Source organism: Hoplias malabaricus, chromosome X1, assembly GCF_029633855.1.
Source record: "Hoplias malabaricus isolate fHopMal1 chromosome X1, fHopMal1.hap1, whole genome shotgun sequence".
In the NCBI taxonomy this organism is placed as follows: domain Eukaryota; kingdom Metazoa; phylum Chordata; class Actinopteri; order Characiformes; family Erythrinidae; genus Hoplias; species Hoplias malabaricus.
This window is the reverse complement of record NC_089818.1, coordinates 14,229,307-14,256,819: the sequence shown is the minus strand read 5'-3', so window position 1 is coordinate 14,256,819 and position 27,513 is coordinate 14,229,307. Positions and strand designations below refer to the sequence as shown.

Genomic DNA, 27,513 nt, shown 5'->3' with positions numbered 1-27,513 from the left:
GGAAAAAGCTTTGGCTGCTTCACTCCTCTCCTCTACCTGAGTGCAGCCACTTGTCTTTCCCCTCCTCTGTCCTTTAACTTTTCCTCTCCTGTTCCCGACTAGAAACGGCGGCTTTACTCGAGGGAACATGGCCGGGGCGATCATAGAGAACATGAGCACCAAAAAGTTGGTGATAGTTGGAGTTATTTTGCTTTTGTTCCAGGCGTTATCCTTTATGGTCGGAGGGCTGATTGGTGAGTAGTTGTGTTGTTGGGCTATTTTTGGGACCTTTTGTTCGCTGTAAACGCCTTCATTCCTGCTTTCTAATGTGTCTTGGTCTTTATTTACAACGATGTTCGCGTTTAAACACGACTTGGAGTTCACATAGCTCGAAGAATTATACAGAACAAAAGTTAGACGAGGCTGAAGTTGCCTCCTTTTTGGAATTTTCCGGTCCACCTTAAATCAGTGTTTCTAACGCCATTTAAGGTGGAGCGAAACATTCCAACGAGAAGCCAAGCTCAGCCTAGACAAAGTTACAAACCTCTTTGTTAACTTAATTTTATAGGATATATATCGTAAAATTGAAATTACCTCGTTGTTTTCTTTTAAACAAATAAGTATTTGTAATATACATACTTTACTAAAACATTGTTAAAAACCATAGATATGATCTAAGCTGGAAAAAACCCAGTTTAGAATGTAGTGATTTTGTGATGTCACAAAACCAGCAAATTTGTATATCAGCCTGCAGTGTTTAAGTTCCCACCTCAAGTTTGAAGTTATTAGGAGTGTGGACTTCTTGAAATGAGTCAAAATATAGACCACTGAACAAAGGTCATGTACATATCTTAAAGGCACAGTCACTGCATTCCTACTTCCAGAGAATTGTTGATACTTACAACTACACCACAATAAATAATGGACCTCAAGGAACAGGATAAAATGCAGATGATAACAAAATGTAGATCATAAGCTTTTTAAAGTAGTACCGAATAATTACTACATTTAATTAATTCAGCAGCGTTTCAAATGTTGTAAGTGGACCTTAGGAGGAAAAAGGACCAGAAAATAGCAGGATACAGATTCTTTAAAGCTTTAACAGACTGGCTCTGATTTTGTGTGCAGTGCTGTCTCTGTGAATTTTCCACCCACCCCAGTAATGTTTTCCATGATATGTGCTCTTTATCTTTTTCTATTTTTACAGTTAATCAGCTGTTTCCATTATAACGGGCGTGTTACTAATTACTAGCACACATTGTAAGAACAAAACCTTGTATCTCCAAATCACTGAACAGGAAAAGTGACAAGGGTGGTATGAACAGTGCTGACATGCTCTATCTGAATCTCTGAGTTCTGAAAAAGTGTGTACTTGAGCTTTGTATAATATCAAATTATTTATTTATTTATTTTTTAAAACAGTCCGTCCAGTTCTCACACTCAGAGGAAAAAAATGTTACCTGTTTTATCCTGTTAGGTTGTTTAGGTTTTAGCAACTAAATGGTTAAATGGATTTCAGCAGCTTCAGTCTGATCACACCTCTGGTAGACAAAAGTGCCCCCCCCCCCTCCCATTCTTCTCCTGCTTTTTCCCTCCTGTGCCCCTCCAGGCATGTTTTTGGATCTCTTCTCCTCTCAGATCTCTGGCTAAGGTTCCTACACTCCTCATTAGTTTTGTTCTGGAGGTTTGTGAGGTGTCTGAATTCTCTCTTGCCTGTGGCTGTACTCATGCACAGATATCAACTCCATGTTTTGGATTTTCTTTGCACCGGAGGATCTTAAATGTCCTCATTATTCCTTTCCCACAAAATTCTCAGTTATTGAATGCAAGTGTGTCTCCATGTTGGCTGTTGATGCGGAATTTCTAAGAGGAATTCCTACCTATTTAAAATTGTTCTTTAATTAATATATTATTAAGATTGGAAAGGGACATTATGAAATTATATTATATAATGAAAAATATATATCACTAGTTCAATGCATTTTGAAGGGTTTTTTGAGTACCTGCAGTCTTTACCAACCCACACACTGTGAAACAAGACCACCCAGTCAGTTTTCTGTGTGCTTCCTATGTCAGAAAACATGGGCAGATTCAGATTCTCCTTCACTTCTGACATCAATTTCAGAGACTTAAGAATTGCCCTGCCCCCTCGTCTGAGTCTGTACAATCACAGCGCTGGACACACGTTTGTGAGAGTGCAAAAACAAGGTTAAACACAGCAAAACAGACACAACGAGTGTGAAGAAATAAGAAGAGAGAAGAAAGAGAATCAAGCAAAAATGGCTAAAAATCTCACTGCTGTGTGCTTGGGTCGGGGTGAAAAGCGGCTCATTATCATTTTAAAGGAACAGGCACTGAAAGCAGCCGTTCTGAAGAGGCTGTTTAGACAAGGGTAGAACGTTGCTGTTGGGTTTTGACCAAAGTATATCCCAGAGGTTTCGTTAAGACCCAGAACTGTGTTCTTTTGTGGAAAAGGGGAGAATATTTCACATTTTAAGCAAAGATAAAGAGAGTGTTTAGATGTTGAATGCTTTGTTCTTGAGAAATTCAGAAAGTCAGAATTGCTCACACTGATGGTGATGGGAACCAGGCGTCTGAAGTGACTTCACAGGGAGTGTCTACAAACACGGCATGTTATGTTGTTGTTTTTTTTTTTTTAATGATAATATTGAGACTAGTATTGACCACAGAAATCAGGAGTTAAGTCACTGGTGATTGTGGACAAGGAATAAAATGCTATATATTTATTGTAGACATCCAGATCCCTGTTTCCTTTTAGCACCAGAGTGCTTCATTTTATATCTACACTAAATTACGTTGTTTATATTTCCAGGATTGATTTCTGCAAAGTTAGAATATAAAAATCAGAGGCGGTTAAGTCCTGAGTCCTTTTGTGAAGGAAGAAAGTAGCCCCCAGTCCCCACAGAAAGCTGGATGGTGGCTGATAAATTGGATTGTTTGCCTGAGATTGATTTAATGAAGCGGGATTCCTTTGTGTTTGGTCGGTGGCCAGGGGCAGTCTGGGTAATTGAGTAGAAAGGCTCGCCGCTCCCTCTGTTATTGGACAACTTGGACACGGCATGAGGTCAGTGGGCCGAAAGCCTTCTATTATTTCGGACACTTCAGGGTGGAGACTCTGGAGAGTGTTTGCTCCCAGGATTGAGGGTCAGTGAATACACCAGCTCCGAGGGGTCCAGTATTGCTGATTTAATTTGTCTTAGTAGGTTTCAGATGTTTGTTGGAAACGGTCTTGGGCTATTTTCAAAAATAAGGGAAGCACTACTTAAAATATGCAGCTTTTTGATGCCATTTTGGATTTTTGCCTAAAGGGAAAAATGGAGGAAGCATAAAGGTTTAAACATATAATTAGACACCAGAAGTAAATAAAACGTGCAAATGTTTAGGCTAAAAATATTCTATATTAGGTAAAACATCAATAGTATCTTTCACAAAATAATAGCTGAGAAGAGCTTTTAGCGTCCATTCACCACCACTGTCAACAATCCTGATTCTCTCTGTTTTGCAGCACAGAGCATTTCACACCAAACCAAACCCACTCTCTACCTGACTGTGTACATCTTGACCATTTAAATTATAAAGACACGGGTTGGTGGCATCCTCCTTAAACCCACTGTACTCAGTGTTCCCCTTATGTAAGTGGGGCTTTGAGTCCCCTGTGGGTCGAGAAGGATATTGACGTCCTGTAATAAGACCTCCTGAATTTTGAATGGAACGTTTCCTCTGGGCTGCTTTGATTATCACATTTGAGCCTCTGGCACATAAACGCTTCCTATGTCCCCAGCTTCCTGCTGCTTTATAGACTTCAGGTGTCACTGGTGAAGAAGGTAGAGTTCTATTAACCAGCTTTTCACACCTCAGTGGCCAGGATCCCGAAGACCAAAAGACAATGAGCCTTGCTTTATGCTGCTAATGACTCCCTATCTTCTGATGGGACATAACGTCTCCCAGGATTGAGAGCAATCTCTCTGTAAAATGTACCGTTAGCTCAGGTGGTCTGAATTTAGTCAAAGGTATAGATTCAGGTCTAACATAACATAAGGGAATATGTAATATTTAATGTTGCTCTAAAGTTAATGACATTGTGCTTTCTGAGAAAGAAAAGTCTTACAGGTGTGATTTTGAGAATATTAGGTGATGTATTTATTTATTTATTTTTAATTGAGACACAATTTTTAGTTTTAAACAAATTTCACATTGTGTAAATTTAATAATAAATGGACCAATAGAAATGCTCCAAATTACTTGGTATAAAATCTTTGTATATTTACTTCCATTGAAATTTTAAATGTATTTTTCCCCTCTTCCTGTAAATTTTAGTTTTAGAGAGATGTGTTTTTGTATTATTTATTTTTAAATGGCAAATATATTTATGTATACTTACATGTTTTAAAATACATTTGTAGAAATAGCTATATTTATTGCATTGATTTCCCTGGTGTGTTGGCGTTTGCTTTATAGCTGCCATTAGCTTCAGGACCTTTTCTACATGATCAGATTGGAGCTTGCATTTGTAGTATTTGTAATTTTGATGTTCGTTTTTGTTTCTTTGTGTCTCCAGCTCCAAGCCCCACCACAGCCGTCCACTACATGGCCACAAAGTGTGTGGACAACATGAAAGGTCACCACGAGGGGAAGAAGTGGTTTATGCCCTGGGGTCCGAACCAGTGTGAAAAAATCAGAGACTTTGAGGAGGCCATGATAAAGAGGATTGAGGCCAATAACATTGTTTTCGCTGTTCACATTCCCATGTCCAACCAAGAGATGAGCTCCTGGTTCCAGTTCATACTGGTTGTCCTGCAGTTTGACATCGCCTTCAAAATGCACAACCAGATCGGTGAGTGTATTCAGCTTTGTCTGTATCCAGGGCTGTAAACAGAAGGTTGCCAGGTCGATCCACAGAGCCAGCAGGGCGTGACTGAAGTGCCCTTGAGCAAGGCACCTAACTGCCCCCCGGGTGCTGTGGGTAGGGCTTACCGCCCCCTAGTGTGTGTTTACTAATATGTGTATTTCACTGTACGGATTGGGTTAAATGCGGAGAACAAATTCCTCTGTGTGCAAGCACAGTGACCAATAATGTGATTCTGATTCTCCCAGTGATAGGGCCATCACCAGTCAGGGGCACCATCAGCAGACACAACTCTAATATTCTCTTTTTAAAAACTCCTAAGATTTAAAACTATACTGATGTATAAAGTCATCTTTTTTATCTCTAAGATGAATGAATGTGCATTTCTTTATCTGAGGTTAACAATGATTATTACCTTTGAAATGGACAACAGAACATGTCTGATCCTCTGTCTTGAAGGATTATTGAAGAAATGCCTGAGTACCCAGAGGAATGTTTCTTTTCCCTTGGCCAAACAGATTGTGTTTCTCTCACACTGAGAGAGGACTAACAATGATGGATCTGCCTTTTCGGCTTGAGGGCACTCAGCAAGGGTCTAGACACAACGCCTCAGTTTTTTTTTGGCGGGTGTATAAATATCTCCAAAGCAGAGACTCACAACCGGATCATATCAATAGGGACTGCATTTCTTCGGTCTGGATGAATTGCTTTGTTTCTTTGCTTTGCTTACTATTGGTGTATAAGGAATGCTAAAGATGGTCAGGCAGGATGCTGTATAATGGTATTGCAGGGCTCAGGCCCAGAGATCTCTAGCCACTTTGCAGTAGATCAGATTGTATTCTGTCTCATTGAGCTCCAGGAATTTTGGTTAGGGGCAAGAAATGTTAGATGAGGCAGTGCCAGCAAACGTCAGGCTCTGTAGAATATTTAAAAACACAGACAGCCCTAGATATTAGACACAAACCAAATGTTTGTCTGTAATCACAGGTCCCAAACTAAACCAGCAGCAGGGTTTGATGTGGCCATGGTGATGTATCTGGCTCAGACTGAAAAGCCAAGTTTAGATCACACTAAGCTTAAAGTTAGTCGGCTAACCAAGAAACCCTAGCCCCTGACTGACCTCTGTCCAGGTCCTCGGCTCAGAGCTGCAGTCTGAAAGGACGGGTAACAGACACGACACTGCACTAATGAAGAGTCATTGTGGGCTGGAACACTTTGGGTCAGTGAGTGGTATCAGGAGCTCGAGCTCTGAGAAAGGCAGGAGTGGAAAATGTTGTTTGTGGCGTTGTCGTTAAAGCTTTATGCCAAAATTGACCACCTCTAGATAAAAGAGGTTTTGGTGATTTTCTAAGTAACAGCAGTAACATGCAACAAATGCAAGGCTGCTGGGTATCATACAATCTCTATAAAGCAATATACTGTGTAATTTATTTCTCTACTTCTCCTAGTTTGCCAATGTGGACTAAACGCTGAAATTCATTGTTATCGACAACCAAAAAAAACAAATGGCCTCATCCTTTGAGATTAAAACACCATGCATCTTGAATGGGGAAAGCAATGTTAAAAAAGCACTCAGTAAAGACATTTTGGCCTTTGAGGCCTTCCTTCCTCTCTGGCATTGGGTCTGAGCTTTTCATTACGATTGAAATCTGGCATTTAAACAGTGCAACTGAATTAAAGGACAGTAATAAACACAATGCACGTGTTCTTGTTATATTTTGCATTGCAATGCATCATGTCACAATGCGTTGTTATAGCCCTGGTATTTTAAGACACTGGAATGAAATTAATCTTAAGAAAATGAAGAAAAGGAAAAAAAATCCACTCACTACAAATGACACATTTTGATACAGGGGTGCACAAACATTTGCACATGACTTTATTGTTCCTAGAGATATTCAGCTCAAGCTTTACAAGCTCTGAGTAGTTGGCTGTATTTAGGAGTGTACGAGTTTGCTTGTGGTTGGATGCTGCGTCATTCTTTTCCCTGAAGTCCCTCTCTTCCAGATGTGGATGTTTACTGTGTGTGTGTGTGTGTGTGTGTGAGAGAGAGAATCAGTCATTGGGGATGAAGACCTCTGATCTTCTGCCAGAATCCTCCGCCTGTGTTGACACCCTTCCTCCTGTATTTGGGTTAATTGGGCTCCAGGTTGACAAGAAATAAAAGATTAATTTGATTTTCACATTTGCCGGAGCTGAGAGCAGACTGCAGAGCTGGGATGTTTGTCTACATCTTGTTATCAAACCTTTGTTGGAACGGGCTGCTTTTTTTTTGTTTAGAAAATAGACCTGGTTTTGGTTGTATTAAGTTTTTCGAGATGGATTGAATCCAGTTCTGGAGTTGCCAATCCAGTTATGTGCAAAATGCAAAAATATTTTATGTGAAAGCCAGCTTTTGTTGGTTTTCTGATCAGAAGCGTGTAAACGTCCGCTATAGAGAATGCACATTCATAGTGCACAAATTCAGTTTTTCTGCTGAATGGAGAAGACATTTTAAAATAAAATGTGAACAGTTTGAAAAATGTGTTTCATTTCTGGTCCAATACGTTAAATTCGGTCATGCCTTTTGATCACAACATTTGAACATTTGCAAACAACTTGTGGTTCTCATTTAGTTAATTAAGTCTATCGTATTGGCTCTAAAACATTTCCCTCTCTGTACCTGGTCGTGCTGTGGCAGTGAGCAGCTCTGTTGCCATGTCTGAGCTTGTCTTCTCTTGTCTGGTCACAGATCTGGGACTGACTTTGATTCTTAGGGTTAAATTACAGAGTACAAGATCTAAGCGTGACAAAGTCTTTCCAAACTCCAAATCCTGTTCTGTTTTGGAGTGTTGATGTGCTCGGCTGGTTTGTCATTTCTGGAAAAAAAACTTATCTCTAAAATGGTGGCTTTAAAGGTGAAGGGAAAATGATTTTTACTTCCACATGTGGCACAGACTTGATTTATGTTGAGTCATTGTTTGCTGATTTTTCTATTTGTCCGATCATAATCAAAAGGCTGATATTTTAGTGTAATATGCTGGTAGTATTGATATAAAAACTAAGAGAAACACAGATGTGTTTCTGGCATTTAAAAAACAAGAAGCCCTAAATACATACTCTTGTCATTGGAAAGTCTGGAGAAGCTTTGGTGCTTCATATCAGTGTCTTTGTGGTGTTTACTATGTGATTGTGTTGTAAAATATGGAGGGCAGGACCTAATAAATGCAGAAATGAAAAAAGAGCACAAAGTTTTGCTCATAATCTATAACAATGGCATTAATGTTTTTCTTGTTTTCAAATAAATACTAGATGACCTACCACCAAAGATCAAAGAAGAACAAGGACATTTCGTTGATTTTTAAGGATTAAAATGACTTATTTATTCAATGTAATAGGTTAAAGCATGTGAAGTTTAAGGTGGCTGTGCGTAGCTATATGGGGTTTTATAAACACACTAATGCCACAAAATGTCTCCCAAAACCTCCCCATTACAATATTTTAGGCAAAACACACACACACACGCACACATGTAATGAGAAAAATCCAGCAGTTCTCCTCTCTCTGAGATATAATATGTGTGTTAATGTTGTAGAGTTCTGAGCCATCCTGTTGAGCTTGTAAACTAACAAATGCTGAGTCGTGGCTCTGGCCAACGTGCATGGTGTCGTGCCAAACACAGCCCCAGAAACACACACAAACAGAGTGTGTCTCTATCTTATTTCCTATTATTCAGCCAGGGTTCCTGCTGAAGAACCTACTGTTCTTTGGTTCCATCTGGGAACAAATTTTCTGGTTCGTGAACCAGTTTATGTCGGTGGAAACGTGCTAAATGGCTCCAAATTTAGTTCACAAAATGGAATGCGAAATATGGCTGAAATAACAGTTCCTGAGCATACGCAATTCAACATTAGGAGTCAGTAAGCGAAAATGTCTCTTCTAGGCTGGCCCGGTAGGCAGTCTGGCAAAAATTAAATGACAAAATTGGAGCCATATGACTTATTTCACTATGTTTTTACTTTTTGGTTTATTGCCAGATTTTGTTAACAGTTCTCTCCAATTATAATTGATCTCCAATTCCATCTTTTTCCATCCAGTCTCTCTCTCTCACTCACCACACACACACACACACAAAAGACCTGGAGAGACATGCTTCTTTTCAGACAGATGCTGATACAACACCACTGAACTGTTAAGTGCATTTGAGGAGAATGCAAACTGCCCGGATCTTTCACTTCATCAACAGATGCCCTTACTAACCAGCACATTGGGCAGTGATTGAGCAGAGAGGAAGCCATCCTACCCAGTTGTTTTTTTTTAGGTGCCCCCATCTGAAATTACAGAGATATCATCTATTTTGTTATCCAGCAGTCCCCTGGTAATAGGTTTTCAATGATTGAGCCAGTGTTTTGACTGCATTACTTACTTTGGTGTCTTGAATGGGACATTTTAATGAATTCTACCAAAATGCCTAAAATAGCCCCATAATTATTGATGAAAATGTTTTGCCACCCCGTTATGTTTTGTGGTTTGGATAATTCTAAAACTTGTCCTGCTGAGGATGCCCCCAAAATTCAAATGCCTCCAGTATTTGCCACCCCCAAACACACACACACACACACACACAGTCTGGCGCTCCTCCAGCAATAGCACAGTGCTGCTGAACGGGCTTAGTCTCCGCGGTGACGGCTGCTGGGTTCAGGGGAATGTTTATCTGCATTAAGCTGACATTCACAGAGAGAGAGCGAGAGGCTGGAGAGGGAGAGAGACAGAGAGTAAGAAACTGAGGAGCGAGAGACAGGCTACACACTGTGTGTGTGTGTGTGTGTGTGTGTGTGTGTGTGTGGGAGAATTGGCTGGGAGGTGAGAAAAGTCAGACAGGCAGGGAGAGTTCCAGACAGAGAGACAGACAAAAAAGAGGTAGGGAAAGAGAAACGGGTAGTGGGTAAGAGTGAGGGGCACTTACTGAAGATGTTTGTGGGGTATGTAGGGAAGAGGAAACAGAGTAAGGGAGTAAAAGGATAGCATCCCTTCATTCTTAGACTGTCTCTCGCTCTTGCTCGCCCATTTTTCCTCTTCACTCCAGGGTGAGCTGTAGTATTAGTGCCTGAGCTCTTCAGCTTGTTTCATAACAGAACAAGAGCCTCTTCAGAAGGAGAAGGAGCACAGAGAACCTGCAATGTGATCTAAACCCAACTCCTGGGTGTCAGCGCTTCAGTTTTTTCTCAGCATCTTCTCTGCATCTCCACAGTCTGTACCATACTCTCAGAACTCTGGCAGCCGCCATTCCTCTGTTAAAGTGGCACTAGGTAGTATTTTTACCTTCTGTTTCTACTAACCCGGGCTCATCACTGCAGAAACTCATTCATTCATTATCTGTAACCGCTTATCCAATTCAGGGTCGCGGTGGTCCAGAGCCTACCTGGAATCATTGGGCGCAAGGCAGGAATACACCCTGGATGGGGCGCCAGTCCTTCACAGGGCACTGCAGAAACTGCACTATGTCATTTTTGTTTTTCTAGAACTGCGAAGAAGTTTGTCTCAAAGCATTTAATTGTCCTAGCTCTCTTAAGGTGAGTTGGAGGGTCCTCCGTCTCCTCAATATTCAGTATGAGAATTGGGCGATTAATGTTCTCCTCCAAGTGTGTTGAGCTCCAGTGATGTTCAGTTTGAAAAGGAGTGGTGAAGCTTCACTTTTCCAGAAGAAAATTATGGTATCACCATTTTAGCTTGGTAATATGGTGATTAGGGAGATGTAGCCAGTGGGTGGTGTTGAGGAGATGGTTAGATGGATGGAATATCTTGTGTGTGTCAAATAAAGTCTATGTTGTGAGGTGTTTGTTGATGAAGTGACCTCCAGATGAATTCATTTGCTCATACACAGAGAACGCAGTTGAAGAGTGATAACCCGCTGATCTTGATCCATCCTGAATGAGTTCTTTCACTGGTTCTTCTGTGGCCTTTTCTCTGAAGGCCTCAGCTGTACATCAGTCATCAGCGTTTGATTTTATTACTGAAATGTTAAAGAAACAGCTCCAGTGGCTTTCATCGGAACCTCCATTTTTACAGTTGGAACGTTTAGCTTCTGTTACTCTCCTTGAGGTCAGGTTCTGACATTAGGGATTGGTTAGAGTGGTGATTTAATCCTCCAAAGTAGTAGTAGTACTGCTCCAGAGCCCAGTACTGTGGTGCGGCTCATATTTGGCAACAGCCATAGCATCTGAACATCAGTAAATCATCTATTGCTATGCAGTGCTTGAATGGTAGACCTCTTTAAAAAGAAAATAAACTTGGTTGGCTGCTGGAGGTGGTGTTGCTTGGGTCAATGGGGGCACTGTCCCTGTGGATCGCAGTGCTTGTGTGCAGTCACAGGGTTATTGTACTGAAAAAATAATGCCGTCTGGCCTCTTTGGTATCATCACCTATAAAAATAGACAGCAGCTCCATCTCATCTCCTCTCTCTACATAATAGCTGATGTGTAGTGAGTATAATTATGTATAGGCTATGCAGTTCTTGTAATATCTGTCTCTGATTAAAGAGTAGTGACTGACACCAGGCTTGCTGTTTTTGTGGGTAGACGACGGAGCAATAGTCACTATAGATGTTGGGCTGGCGTACAGAGACAACAGTCTGAGTGAGTGGACGGAGATGGCGCACTCTGTGGAACAGCGAAAACTCAGCTGCAACCTCACCACCATCAAGGTAAATACATTAGTGCCAAACTAAGGGTCTAAACACACATTCTCTCGTACTTTCACACACATTATCTCACACACACCATACTACTACACTGTATACTTTTTTTTTTTGCCCTCTCTTTTTTCTATTCATACTAGGGATTAGATTAAAATATTTTAAGGACATGATTCTCTGAAATCTCTCAGCTCACTAGAATTTAATTAATTAATAGAATGTAATTAATGCTACACACAAAATGCACATGTGGCTAAAGGAATGACTTACACAGTGGATTAATAGACATGTTATACACAGTAAAGCAAGCACTTTTTATATTTGGTGTGGTGCGATACTTCTTATGGATCTGGTTTGTAGCTCTCTGGCCCTCAGGTGGCACTTCATTAAACTCAGACATGAAACTGTAGTGGAAATCACTGCGTAACCTCAGAAACACTTCCCACAACCACTGTCTGCATGGATTACAACAGCAAACTTCATAGTATAAGGAAGTTGATAAACTAGCCCAGACCCATTTGAAAACATTTGCCGCATGAGACCCTGAGCTGTTGGAACAGCTGATATCGTGTAACAAACCTGAATCCGAGAACATTTTATATTCACAGCTACAGCATTTGGTCTTCTCAGTTCCCAAACTTTTAACAGAATGCATTGCAGGCATCATTAATAAATATATATATATATAAGTTTTTCAGTTTTCAGTCTTCGTAATATTTTCAATTAAATATAGGATTTAAATTATTTTTGTTAATTATAATTAACAACATTCCCAACATTTTTGGTGTGTATATATTTTTTTCAGTCCACTGAGAATGAGGGCAGATATTACGAATGTGACGTCTTGCCCTTCATGGAGATTGGCTGCGTGTTCCACAAGTATTACCTCCTCAACATCCGCCTGCCTGTGAATGAGCGCAAGAAAGTGAACGTGGGAATTGGAGAAATCAAGGATATTCACCTGGTGGTGAGTACAGCATCTGTTCTGTCCATTTCATGGTGGGCATGCTGACATACACTTTTTATTTATCCAAAAAAACCACAAAAATTAAATATTATTTACTTTTGTGTCTAATTCAAATGCTTAGTAAGGTCAAGTTGACCAGACTGTGGACATGTGAGCTTATTCCCCTTTAACCTGTTACTCTTAACTCTCAGCACATATATGTGCTTTTGTAAGCATTAACTGGATGAGTAAGATTGTCCCGCTCTCCAGCTGGATATTCATTGGACTCTCACTGATGTAGCATCTTAAATTAAGTCTGTTTTCCTTCTTCTTTTCCAGGGCATCCATCAGAACGGTGGTTTCACAAAGGTTTGGTTTGCCATGAAGACCTTCCTCACCCCCAGCATCCTCATCATCATGATCTGGTATTGGAGGAGGATCACCATGATGTCCAGACCTCCAGTTCTGCTGGAAAAGTATGTTTGTTTTTTTTTTTCTTCCCCCCTCCTCTCGGGGATATCTCACTAGACATGCACCATACAGCACTTCAGCATGGGCACCTGATTTTTATGTGGATGTGAAATCCACTCAACTTGGGTTTGTGGGGAGAGAGAAGGATTATCCTTCAACTGTGAACCTATGAAATGTGTTTTATTATAGTTCTTCAAATGCAGTTTGTTCATTTTTCTATTGTCAGTTTTCCTGGATCTTTGTGGAGAAAAACAATAGTGAAGCAGTGCTCTGCTTTTTATTTGGAGACCTTGTTCTGACAGGAATGATATACGCTGTAGCTTTGGCCTATCTGCCTAACACAGTATTCTCCTCCAAGCGTGTTGAGCTGCTGTATTTCTGTCTGAAATGGTTAAGGGGCAGCCATGTTCTAACAGTTAAACTGGGACTGGGGACTGAAGGTCTCCAGTTCGACCCCTGGACCAAAAAAAGTGGTCTGTAGAAGTAGAGGAACAGCACTTTTTCTCCTTTGTTGCTGTGATGTCTGGCCACTGGTCCAAGTGTGTGTGGGTGAACATTCTTTAAGTGGATTAAATATGGAATCTAAATATTTGTTGTACTGATGTGCAGTTATATTAAAAGCACATTTCACATTTACTTCATGGACCTGAATGCTCTTAGGATCTACTGGTTTTGATACTTACTTGAAGTGAAGCTTCTGAATGTCTTTGTAAGGAGAGGACCAGCATCAGGACCATTTTAAAAAGACAAAAGGCAAAAAAAAAAAAAAACAAATAATAATAATATATCTCCCAAATTCAGAAACTGTCCCTTTCTGCTCTCGTTCTTCCTCTCTCTGCTTCAACAGCATCACTTCCACAGCATCCAAACTCAATTCCTCAGTTCCCTGGTGGCTGGAAGCTCTCAGCCAGTTTTAGAGAATGCTGTTCTCAGGGAAAGCGATTATTTTTTCATGCCGTAAAAGCTTTGCCGAAATTACTTGCTTGCTGTTCCTCAGGGGGTTGGAGATGGAAATCATGACACTTTTTACATCTCCAGGAGAAGCTCGAGCAGGAGTAGTGTCAGCCCCCTGCTGGTTTACTTATTGTGGGAACGGTGCCAAAAGATTGCCCCGCTTCAGTGGTGCCTACGTAGGCCAGGCCTTTAGAAAACAGAACCAGAGCCAAATTACACCAGCCACAACCCTACAGTGTTTTATATATCTTCCTTCTTGATTTCAGTTTAGTACATGAACACATGCACTAGAGTCAATTTGAAAATTGACACTTTGTAAGGGGGATGTCTGTAAACATTTGGACATGTTATTAATGACTTTGGTAATGATTAGGCGCGCACACATTCAGTTCAGCAAATGAAAGGACCAGTCCTACTTTACCATCATGTACACATGTTGAAACAAGATCAAAGAGTAAGTGGTGGAGGGGATGATGACAAATCTAAAGCAAGAGAGAAAGGCAGGAGAGAGGGCAAGAGTGGGGAAGACAGAACACTGCTGGAATGCTAGGAATGTATGTGTGGGGCCAAGCTCTGCAATGGTCAAAAAGTGTTAAGTCCTGTTCTACACTAAAAGCCGTTCGTGGGCATTAGCTCATCCAAAATATCTTCTGAAATAATCATCTGTTGTTGATTATTGAAGTGTTGTTTTACAGCTTTATAAACTCTTTCAAGAGCATTGCTGTGAGAATTTGAATTTAAGTATTTTTATCAGGTTTTATATTTGTTTATTTTTATTTATTTTATTAATAAACTGTAGCATACACCACTGAAGTTCTTTAAATGCACTTTTTAAATTAAAAAAAACAAAACTAGGTTTTGTTTGTAAGTACTAAAGCAGTATATTGTGGGGTTTTGACCTGTAACAGGGTTATCTTTGCTCTGGGAATCTCCATGACCTTCATCAACATCCCGGTGGAGTGGTTCTCTGTGGGGTTTGAGTGGACCTGGATGCTGCTGTTTGGAGATATTCGTCAGGGAATCTTCTACGCCATGCTACTTTCTTTCTGGATCATCTTCTGTGGAGAACATCTAATGGTAAATAAAAATAGTCCATGCTTTTTGGAGGCATAACTTTCTAAGTAAATTACCCTTATTTTATAATTAACCTTATGATTAGTTAACATTTACTTAAATAGAATGAGGTTCATGCGTGATTTCTGGTGAATGATGGCATTTTAAATCTAGTAAATGTATATTATTTGGCAACTTTTGCAAAGTTGTACTGTAAGAATGAGTGATTATTCAGTGTAGCGGAAATGGTATGCGCACGTTGCGGTGGCATAAGCACTACATCAATGATGTAGAATAATTGATGATATTAATAATTAATTATTTAATTCATTCTGCTAATCTCCATGTTTGAGAGCCATTAAATATGTAGTGTCCTTACCTGTCTTAATTTTAGCTTGGACAAGAAAGCCATCTTCACACATTATGCTCATTGACCCGCCGTGGGTTCTTGACTCTGAAATTGAATCTGAACTAGAAATTCCGTACAAGAAAGGTGCACACACTAACAAATAACCAAGGATTGGTTTTATCACACAACTAGTTTATTAATTGTAAAATAGAATAATGAATATTGATTACACATTCATATAATGAAATGGATCACAGCGATACATGAGGGAACAGGGAAATTAATATATGACGGAAATTCTTTTTGAATGACCCTAAATTCTAGAAAGGCTATAGTTTATCCCAGCAAGTATTTCAGTACCAACCTGAGCCATGAAAGGAATGAGACCATGTGACCTTGCGTATCCGGAGATGGACAGGGAGCATGTTGCTGAAGGTGCTTTCCGGCACAACTTCCTGGAGAATTGCAGACACAGGCCTTGTAGGTTGCAGCTGCGGGCATTCCTTTTCTCTCCCTGTTCAGACATGGCGATGGACGGGATAGCTGGGAGCAGGTCGCTGACGGGCCGTGCTTTCCGGCGTGGGCCTTGTAGCGTTCCAGACACAGGCGTTCTTTTTCTCTCCCCGTTCAGACACAGCCGATGGAGCTGACGGCGTTCTGAAGGTCTCTGTGGGGATTCTCCATCATCATTGATCTGCCGACTTGTGAGAGAGAGACACACCCATGCAGGTCTCTTTTGAGGGTGCATACAGCCGTTTTCGTTGTTGCTGGTCCGGAGGCATACTTTCCTTCATGCTCTGGGTGTGGTGTTGAATTCTTGCTGCAATAACTATAGCCCTGTTTACTATAGTTCTCTATTATGGACAGAATTAATATCTAACTTCTGTCTATTTGGACCGCGTTTGAGGGGACCAAGACTGTTTAGAGTCTGATGCCCTTCAGAATCATTTCAAAACTCAAGTCATTTTACTCTTTAGCCTTGAAAAAGGCTAAAAGAGAAAGCGCCCCAAGTGTCTGGTGCCTTGAAGTGAAGAGTCGAGCGGAGAAGGAGGAGCAGCCTGTGTCATTTGGCGCCACAGATTTTTAACCAGAGTTTAGAAGACCCGCCTTTACTTTAGATGGGATAAGATTGGAGCCTCTCTTGCTCCTGATTGGCTGCTTCCTGTACCTTGGTAGTGACATCACATACAATGTATGACCCTTGACAAGAAAAAAGGCTTGAAGACCATCTCCTTTGAATGAATCTCAAAGATTTTGAATCATACTTTTGCGATATAAAAGATTAGATGTTAACACAAATTAATATCATTAAGGTTCTACATAATTATTAACCAAATAACACACAGTATGTGTTTACCTTGGTTCTACATACATTCATATAAACAAAAATGACTTTAAACACGTGTAAATTAATCCCACCCATTTTGATCGTCTATATGGGCGCAACTGTTTGAAATTAATTCCATTTACAGCTTGTTTTCCACGTAAGAACTTTGGGATGTTTGAGTCTTTAAGATGTTAACAGTCTTTAAAAAGGTGTAAGAGGACATGGAATAAAGGTGGGTCTGTGTGTCTCTTTGCATTTTGCAAAGATTCTTTTCTTGACCCTGGGGGTCCTGGGGTCATAAAGGGTCCTTGTAGAGGTTTACGAGCCTGCTCTCTGTTATCTGAAATTCCATCTGGCTTCTCTGGAGATGTCTCTGAGACAAGCTTAAGTTTGGGTATTTAAAATAAAACTCTCAAATCAAATTTCATATTGGGAATTAATACACATTCATCATATCATACTACATCAGCTTTTTTAGTAGAGGCTTGTCACTTGATAACGGTATCTGTTGTTTTATAGTAAATGTGTGTTGTGCTCCCTAAACGATTGCTGCACAGTGTTTGTGGTGTGGCACGGCGCATTACCATTCTGAAAGAGGCCACTGCCATTAGGAATACTGTTGTCAGTCTGCTGCAGTGTTTAAGAGACGGTACATTTCAAAGGTGTACGGTCTCCTCCGCTCTGAAAAAAAACTGCTCAGAGCCTCTGTGATTAATCAGCTTATCTGCTTCTGTCTGTGTTGTGTTTTTATGCCAGGATCAGACGGAGAGGAACAGGTTCTCTATGTACTGGAAGCAGGTCGGACCCATCGTCTTTGGCTCCTTCTGTCTCTTTATCTTCGATATGTGTGAGAGGTGAGAGAAAACACCTGCTGTTCTCCGTCCTGCCACACAGACGTCCAGCCTTTAATCCGAGCGTTCAGAGTGCAGGGATGCACCGAGGCTTACTGTTTAAAATGGTGAACATAGCTTTTTCAGTTTCAGTCATAAGAGATGAACACTGAACAAAACAAACAAGGAATAAATACTAAGTTAGGGCTGAAAGGTTAATTTACCTCAGGTTTATTTCCAGATTGTAGATTGAACATTTTCAAATCACAAAAGCTGATATTTTCATTTTAGCCTGAATTAAGAGCAATTTCTAAACAAGTTGCATTTGGAAGCATTTTGTTTATGAGGCAACCAGACACTTCTGTTTACATGAAACATTGCTAAATGTCTTATAAATAAATAAATCTGACACTAGTTTCAGCTTTCAAAATAAAAGCCAGATCTTCTTTGCCTTTCTGGATATAAAAACAATTCAGAAATAAATACAATTTAAATCACAATCACAGTACTGATCACACTGATCACAAAAATCACATTTAGATTAGGGCTGAATGATCTGGGGAAAATATCCAAGTAGTGCTTATAGATGTTTGTTTCCTTCCTTGTCATTCCATTCTCAGTGGAGCAGAGACTCCCCAAAACTGAACTCAGCTTTGAAACTTCCACCTTAAATAGTGCATGACCAGTATCTGACTGCTGCACCATTTAAGGTGGAACTGACAGTTCTGTGATGAAGCTATCTGTCATTGTGGCTGATCTGTCATTGAATTTTGGGTTTGGCTTCTTCAACAGTTTTCATTTCTGTGCATCACTAGTTTAGATGTTTTATTCTGTCTCTCTTCCAGAGGAGTGCAGTTAACCAATCCCTTCTACAGCATCTGGGCCTCAGATATTGGGACAGAGCTGGCCGTATCCTTTCTTGGTGGAGGGGTAGTAGTCTTGGAGATAATGTTTGTTTTATCCTAAACTAACATCGTTATCAATCTACACAATAATAGGAGATGGTTGTTAATGTTTTGTTGGGCTTCTTTGACTGAAGCTGTTCAGATGGCGTTCATTATTGTGGCTGGAATCTGTGCTTGCCTCTACTTCCTGTTCCTGTGCTTCATGGTGTTCCAGGTGTTCAGGAACATCAGCGGAAAGAGGTCATCGTTACCTGCGATGACTAAAGCTCGGCGCCTGCATTACGAGGCAAGCAGCTCCTAGAATAAAGATAATAATGCTTTAAGTTTGTGTGGATTTGGCTTAGAGGTGTAATGTCCACAGTGCTCAGTGTTTGATTTGATTCATTTTTATTTTAAATAATCTGATACTAACCGCATATACAGGATTTGTGGCTGTTTCTTGTCTTTTAATGACCCACACAGAAGCAACTTGCATGCTAATAGCCCCCACTGCTTGACATGCACCAGACTAATCAACGTTAATCTTTATTATTTCAAAACGTCAGTTGTCTACAGTCAGAGGAACCAAATCTGTTCAAAGGGCCAAAATCAGTATTTGCCTAATGTTTATAGTTTGAGAGTTGGACGTTGTTTGTCTCATCATTTTCTCTAATCCTCCATTTAGGGGCTTATCTTCCGTTTCAAGTTCCTGATGCTGGTCACTCTGGCCTGTGCTGCCATGACCGTCATCTTCTTCATCATCAGCCAGGTCTGCATATGGAATACTGTTCATTTGATTTATTATAGAATAGTTTGTTTGCTCAAGATATAAAAAAGGTGCATTTTCTGGTAGCGATCTTTTAAATTATTTAAATCATTGTACAAACTGGATTCCAAAAAAGTTGGGACACTAACAAATTGTGAATAAAAATTGAATGCAATGATGTGGAGGTGCCAACATCTAATATTATATTCAGAATAGAACACAAGTCACAGATCAAAAATTGACTGAGAGAATCAAAAACTGAGAGAATGTATCATTTTAAGGGAAAAATGTTTCAAAATGTCATGGCGTCAACAAATCCCAAAAAAGTTGGGACAAGGCCATTTTTTACCACTGTGTGGCATCCGCCCCTTCTTCCGCAAGTTTAGGAATAGGAATGCTCTTCCATTCATGTCTAATACAGGCCTCTAACTGTTCAATCGTCTTGGGCCTTCTTTGTCGCACCTTCCTCTTTATGATGCGCCAAATGTTCTCTATAGGTGAAAGATCTGGACTGCAGGCTGGCCATTTCAGTACCTGGATCCTTCTCCTAGGTAGCCATGATGTTGTGATTGCTGCAGAATGTGGTCTGGCATTACCTTGTTGCAAAAATGCAGGGTCCTCCCTGAAAGAGATGACGTCTAGATGGGAGCATATGTTGTTCTAGAACCTGAACATAGTTCTCTGCATTAGGGGTGCCTTTCCAGACATGCAAGCTGCCCATGCCACAAGCACTCATGCAACCCCATACCATCAGTGATGTAGGCTTCTGAACGGAGCGTTGATAACAACTTGGGTTATCCTTGTCCGGATGACATGGCGTCCCAGTGTTCCATAAAGAACTTCAACTCGTGACTCATCTGACCACAGAACAGTCTTCCATTTTGCCACACATTTTAAAAGACCCCTGGCCCAGTGCTTGTGGAGCTTTTTATACCCAATCATGTTGTCAATTGACCTAATTAGTGTAAATTGGTCTTCCAGCTGTTCGTTATATGCTCAATTTTCTTTTTCCAGCCACTTATTGCTACTTGTCCCAACTTTTTTGGGATTTGTTGACACTGTGAAATTTTGAATCAACATATTTTTCCTTTAAAATGTTACATTTACTCAGATGAAACTTTTGATCTGTCATCTATGTTCTATTACAAATAAAATATTGACATTCACCATCTCCACATCATTGCATTCAGTTTTTATTCACAATTTGTTTAGTGTCCCAACTTTTTTGGAATCCGGTTTGTAATCCAGATTTGTTTCATGTGTAAGCAATTTTCAGTTCACATCAAGAATGACTACTTGGACAAAAAGCTTTTAGATCAAAATTAGTAACTGTACAAGTGGAAGAAATATAAAAAAATTAAGTTCTAAGATATTTTGGGCTCTTCTCACAGGTTCATCCTTCAGTTTGTGTAAAAATACTGTTCCAGCAGTGACTATATAATATGATGTAGTTGTATCACACCTGTACAACTGTGTGTGTGTGTGTGTGCGTGCAGGTGAACGAGGGTCATTGGCACTGGGGCGATCACACCGTGCAGGTGAACAGTGCCTTTTTCACTGGGATTTATGGCATGTGGAATCTGTACGTGTTCGCTCTGATGTTTCTGTACGCTCCGTCACACAAACGCTATGGAGATGAACAGTCCAGCGGTAAGAATTATGACTGTTCACATCATGTACATCAATCATGTCTTCTCTATTTACTCACTCACACACTACTCACAAACCATGTCTTCTCTTTACATACTTTAATTTCATGGAGGGTAGCTAAATGAGACTAGTTAAAGGTATTCGATCGGACCTTGTTCCCTATTTCGCTGCAATAATGGTTTCAGAAGCATTGCTTTGAGAATTTGATAACATAAACATTAGTGAGTTCCGGTAATGATCTCGGAATGATTAGCTCTGGATCACAAACACCACTCCAACTCATCCCAAGGGGTTAGACGTTGTTAAAGTTCCTGTTTTAAAGGATGTTCTCATATTCTCTCTCTCTTTCAAGGTGCCAGGAAAAAGCTTTTTTTTCCCCCTCCTCCCCCTCTGTCTCTCTCCCCCCCTCGTAGGGAAGTAGGGCCTCTTTGGCTGGATAGAGGACCTTTAATGGAGACCAGGCTTTGGTCCAGGACAGTCGTAATGAAAGCCATCCATTTACTGACGTCAGACTCTTTTAAGCTTATTTCTTTTTCCTTTTCTTCTCCTGCCTTTACCTTTGGTCATTTCGCCTGACCAAGTAGTGACTCTAAACTTTACACCTCTCCTTTTTGAATCAAAGCAGCAGAGACTGAAGGAGCCCAGAGACATTGAGTAAACAAAGTGACCTTCAGCCATAGACACATTAGATGAGTCACCAGAGCATTTGCAGCTTCCAGATAAAGTGTCGTGTCTAGGTTTAAGTCCAGAAATCTATCAATTGTACTGTCAAGCTTAGATGTTCCTGTTTTTTTTAAATAATAAATTAAATTAAATAAATGGAAAGCTGCATGACTGGACATTATGATTACATGATTGGACAAGAATAATTTCCAATTGCTATGTTTTACATAAGGGGCGGCACGGTGGCGCAGCAGGCAGTGTTGCAGTCACACAGCTTCAGGGACCTGGAGGTTGTGGGTTCAATTCCCACTCCGGGTGACTGTCTGTGAGAACTTTGGTGTGTTCTCCCTTTGTCCATGTGGGTTTCCTCCAGGTGCTCCGGTTTCCTCCCACGGTCCAAAAACAAACATTGATAGGTGGATTGGCCACTCGTGTCCATAGGTGTGAGTGTGTTGCTCTGTAAACGAATGGCACCCTCTCCAGGGTGTATTCTTGCCTTGCGCTCAATGATTCCAGGTAGGCTCTGGACCCACCATGACCCTGAACTGGATAAGTGGTTACAGATAATGAATGAATAAATGTTCTACATAGCTATCCTCATATGTCTAACCATTCTATTATAACATCAAAAAATTTTTTTCTAGGTATTTTAGCATTTCATCCTAGTCAGGAGCATACCTGGAATCATTGGGTGCAAAGCAGGAACACACACTGGACAGGGCACCAGTCCATCACAGGACACAAAACCCTCACCCATTCACTCATACAAGAGGACAGTGTCACACAGCCAATCCATCTACCAATGTGTTTGGACGATAGAAGGAAACCCATGCAAACACAAAGAGAACACACCACACTCCCCATAGACAATGACCTGAGGAGATGAGAGTAGAACCCATGACCCTGGACCTGTGTTGCACGACACAACCTGCAGCCCCACCATGCTGCACTCACTTAACACACCCTGTCAGTTTTATTAATGAATAACAGTAATTAATTTCTGTATATAGTGTAAGAAATTACAGCATGGAGTCTAATGCACCTTACCTCGCTGCGATCAACAATATTAATATCATAATAAATGTTCCATACTAGTATGACGTCCCAGAGATAGGGTGACCGTTTGACTTATTTAACACATGAACAGGCAAAGCAGAAAGGAAAATAGCTCTCAATGTGGGACCAGAAGACCTAATCAGTATCAAAGGAATTGTATTACTGAGTAATCAACAACCATCAAAGACAAAGGGAGCTTGGAACGTGGAAATTGAGCTCTGTCACCTTCATGTTAAGACTGGTTGTTGACATCACATCCTTCAGGAGAAGCTTAGGGGAAAGCAGCATTTTTTATCTATATTTGCTGTGTTTTTCTATTACTCAAAGTTCAGTCCAGCTCCGCTGAATCCACAGTACATCTTTGTATCTTGCTACTGCTTGCTGTAATAAAGGTTTTCAATTTTTCATCAATTTTGAGAGACATCCCATTTTTTTTCTACATGCCCTTTGCAAAAACTGCTCTCACCCATTAAAATATAAGATAAAATAAAAAAACTCACCAAAGTTTGTGAGTTCTACAAATGTTCTACGAATGGTTGTGAAGAGGATTTGTCTCATTTTGTCTCACGGGTCTTTTTGTTTGTTTTTACTGCAGGAGACCAGGTTGGAAACAGTGGCGAGGACATTCAGCTGACCACCACCATCACCCACGTGGACGGACCCACAAAAGTCTACAAAATGATCGGCAAAGAGGCTCAGGAGTAGCCCCCCTTGCACAACAAAACCCAAATAATAGCTGTATATTCTTTCCAAAGTTCTCCAGAGTCCTTTAACGTCAAAATGCACCTCACATCACCAGGTCTGTTAGGCCTTGTTTGGCCATTTTATCAGAAACACCATACATGCCATATAGACCGAGGTATAGGTTTGTGGAAACTAATGGTGGTCTTGTTGTGATTCATGGCTTTTGAACTCTGTGAAAGCAGTGCTATAGTCTCGCCCTGTACTCAGCGACATGGTGTTTCTGATATTATGGCCAACAAAATGTTAAATAAACACATGGCTGGTCGAAAGTTTGGGTACACTCAGTCACGGTTCGGGGACAGGGAATAATACATAGATGCCATAACTATGAACTTCATGTGAAGTTACTCCAATCAAAAATATGGGGCTTCCGCCAAAATACTTCTTCACGCACTGTAGAGGTTTTGGGTGGAGTAGTGCGCCACCCTGTGGACAGCGGTGGAATTTAAACGTTATGACAATTGTGAAAAATCCTCTGATCCTCAGATGACGAAGACCAAATTCTTCTAAAGAGTAAAGTATTTTCTTCCTCAATCACAAAACGTTTTCGTTCTGTAGTTTTTATTGGTCAGATCATTTCAGCGGTCATCATGGGATGAAATATTTAATAAGACACTTCTCACAGCTTCAGACGGACTCTGAGGTTAGAAAGATATTTTATTCATTTCTTCACATCTGCATTGACCCTCCTGCTTCTGACTTCCTTAAAACCAAGCCTAAACTCGGCACTGTTTTCTGCTTTCACTCCGCATTGGGACGATTTATTCAAGGCTTGGTTTTATAGACACTAAACTCATTATGTTATAATCTAGATATTTTTTTATATTTTAAGTGCTCATTGTCAGCTGTATGGACATGTTACACTATCACTGTCTTTAAACATACCTTGGTTGTTTTCAGAATGATTGTACTGTCGTGTCACACATGGATATGTTTTGGCTTTTTGTTTTCCTGCTTTTTAAGCTAATTTAAATAAAAAGACCCTTTTACATCGTAATCTGGCTTTTATTTGAATAGGTTCATTTCCGACACATTCTCAGTGATGATATTATTGATTGTCATTAGTGTTGAGCTTTTGTAAACAAAGTGTTGTAGAGTGTTGCTGAGGGCTGTACATTTTGTTTAAAAAAATTGTTATTCTTTTGTGTCTACAGGCTTCGTGGAACATCCACATTCTTTTAGACCCATATTAAGCATTGGGTTTACTTCTCACAGTGGAAGGATGGATAATAATATATTGCCTGTATTTAAATTTGATCAGATTAGGGACTCTGCTCTGAGGTCAGTATAAAAAGTGAATGAACTTTGTGATGACTTCAGAATTAAAGTTGACTGATCTTGGGTCAGGATTAATGGATAATCAGCTGTAAGTATTTCATGGATAATGACCTTGGGTCTGTATTAAAGGTGACTGATCTGAGGTCTGTTTTCAAGTGTAATGGAATAAGAGCTCTGAAATCCAAGAGGAGCTTGTAGTAGAGCCGCCGCTCCTTTACACTGAGAGGAGATAGTAGAGGGTGGTTTGGGCATCTGATAAGAATGAACCTTAGATTCCTCCCACTGGAGGTATACCAGGCATGACCAACTGGGAGGAGGCCCTGGAATAGATCCAGGCCTAGCAAGAGGGATTATATCTCCCGGCAGATTTAGGAAAGTCTGGGGATCCCAGGAAGAACTAGTGGACGCTGTAGGGGACAAAATGCCTGGGCTTTTGTTTGTCATGTTGCCGCTGTTGATGGATCATGTGGAAAAGATGAGATCTGAAATCTGTGTTAAAGATGTCTGATCTGAGGCCAGTGTTTAAGGTAAATGATCTGAGACATTGTTAGTATTCTGCTGTTCTCTTCCTCAGACTCATCTTTTCTGACACAATCAGCCTTTTATTTTCCATTAAAGGGCCAGTCCCTGCCTGAACACTCTCCCACTGTGTGCTGTGAGCAGGTGTGAGGAGAAGACACTGCTGTGGTTTGGTAGAGCCTTAAATGGCTATAAATGTGAATAGATTTTATCTTGAGAAGAAACATAAAAAATGTTCTATGGGAAAATCAATAAAAATTAAAAGCTGTAAATTACGAATTGTTATATACATATATACATATAATAAAGCTAAAATATATAAAATGTGTTTGTTAAGGATGAGTAAGGAGGAAAAATATCTGTTAAAACAAAGCATACCTCTGATGCTGCTAGTCAGCCTGTAAAGCCTGAAATAGTCATTCAAAAATCAGAGCTGTCATGTCAGATTTGGAGTTTTATTTCTTAACCTTGTAAGAAATCTTTATGTATTATGTCATACAAACAACCTTGAAAAGGTCCAGTTTGATTGGATGGTGATCTGAGTGATGTTAGTGGGGCGGGGCAGGGTTGACGTGGCTTAGAGTGATCTGTACAGCACTAGAAATTGATTAATGGGAGGATATTGTAGGAGAGAGATATTAGCATATTGCTATGTTTGGAGTTTTTGAAATTAAAATAATTCTCAAGTTTTTCTTTTCATATCATTTTCCATTTTCAAATTTTTGTTTCTTTATTTAATAGTTGGGCGGCACGGTGATGCAGCAGGTTAGTGTCGCAGTCACACAGCTCCAGGGATCTGGAGGTTGTGGGTTCTATTCCCGCTCCGGGTGACACTGAGGAGTTGGTGTTTTCTCCTTGTGTCCGCGTGGGTTTCCTCCGGGTGCTCCGGTTTCCTCCCACAGTCCAAAAACACACGTTGGTAGGTGGATTGGCGACTCAAAGGTGTCCGTAGGTGTGAGTGAATGTGTGTGTGTGTGTGTGTGTGTGTGTGTCTGTGTTGCCCTGTGAAGAACTGGTGCCCCCTCCAGGGTGTATTCCCGCCTTGCGCCCAATGATTCCAGGTAGGCTCTGGACCCACCGCAACCCTGAACTGGATAAGCGCTTACAGATAATGAATGAATATTTAATAGTTAGAAAATTATTCATTCATTGTCTGTAACCTCTTATCCAGTTCAGGGTCGCGGTGGGTTTGGAGACTTTCCGGAATCACTAGGCGCAAGGCAGGAAAACACCCTGGAGGGGGCAACAGTCCTTCACAGGGCGAGCTAGAAAATGACCTTCAGCTGACCCAAATCTAAATCCATAACATCTAGGATATTCCAATCACAGAGTTCTGATGTAGCTCTCTTTGAATTCTTCAGTGTGAATGTCCATAATCATCAGATCAGTCTGACTCTGAGGAAATGGAACACAGCACAACCCATGTTACCAAATGTTTTCTGTGCATTAAATGCAGTTACATATTTACACCATAGAGGCTACAAATTCCCTAAATGTGTCAAATTTGTGAAGTACAGTTTTAAAGTTGTAAAAGCCAATCCACCCATGCATTCATTAGTTTAAATGTTTGAGACCAGAGATGAGTAATATTTACTCATGTCGATATATTGGTAGGCACCCCTTATAATTTGTGAATGCATTAATTTTAAGGCATTCAACTGTCCACAAACTGTCCTGCGCTGTCAGATGCTGCATGCTCTGAAATGTTCCCCTGGACACATAACTTCCTGGTGAATTAAAGAATTTATTTGAGCTGCCACGTTTGTACTGAATTTTGATCATTTGATCAAATATACATGTGTATTTTCTGAGGTTACAGACAGGGGGCGCCTCTAGGGAAAAAAAACAACACTGGCCTTTCCCATGTGTGTTCCATTTAGAGGTTTTAATCCCTACGCCCTACCTCCTACTTCCTATGTTTAATTCTAAGAAGACTCAGAAAGAGTTGAATGGATATTGAATAAAAACAGATTAAAATTTCAGAGTTTTTGTGTGGAACAGCTCATAAAAGTTTGACTCACCAACTCAGGTTTCCTCATTATTATCACTTACACTGGCACAGCTCCAGGTTCTTGGGGTCCCAAGATCCTGGGTAGGATTCTTTCCTCACTGTCTGTGAGCTGTGTGCTGTGTTCTCCCTGGATCTTTGTGGTTTTCTTCTGTGCACTCTGGTTTCCTCTCATAGTTCAAAAGCCATGTGAAGTTGCCACAGTTGTGCACAATATTTTTTTTCACACTTTTCAGTTAGTAAAGTTCCACGCTTGCAGCCTGTCAGGTTTCAGTCCCTCATCAATGCTTTAACTTCCCTTCAAGTGATTAATTTGGCCAACTTTTAGTGTAAACTTAACAAGCAGCCGGCCTTCATACACATACCTTCACAGCCTTTAGATGTGCAAGACTCTAGTGTGTCCAGCATCTTAAAATTTTCTCCAGGGGTAAAGCTTATGAGTTTTCCTTGTAAACACTTCATGTACCCTTCTCCCAAGTGCAATTCAGACAACATT

The 27,513-nt window shown here is 40.5% G+C and overlaps 1 protein-coding gene across 1 annotated transcript; it reads left to right on the top strand.

The window, feature by feature from the left end:
- Positions 1-24,200, top strand: LOC136676001 (protein wntless homolog). The gene is made up of 12 exons (XM_066652847.1): positions 1-233; positions 4,559-4,834; positions 11,404-11,528; positions 12,325-12,486; positions 12,805-12,941; positions 14,799-14,967; positions 17,376-17,473; positions 18,295-18,358; positions 18,497-18,640; positions 19,019-19,102; positions 20,596-20,749; positions 23,064-24,200. The coding sequence occupies exons 1-12, from the start codon at positions 128-130 to the stop codon at positions 23,171-23,173; spliced, it is 1,629 nt and encodes a 542-aa protein (XP_066508944.1). The 5' UTR covers positions 1-127; the 3' UTR covers positions 23,174-24,200.
- The last annotated feature ends 3,313 nt before the right edge of the window (positions 24,201-27,513 follow it).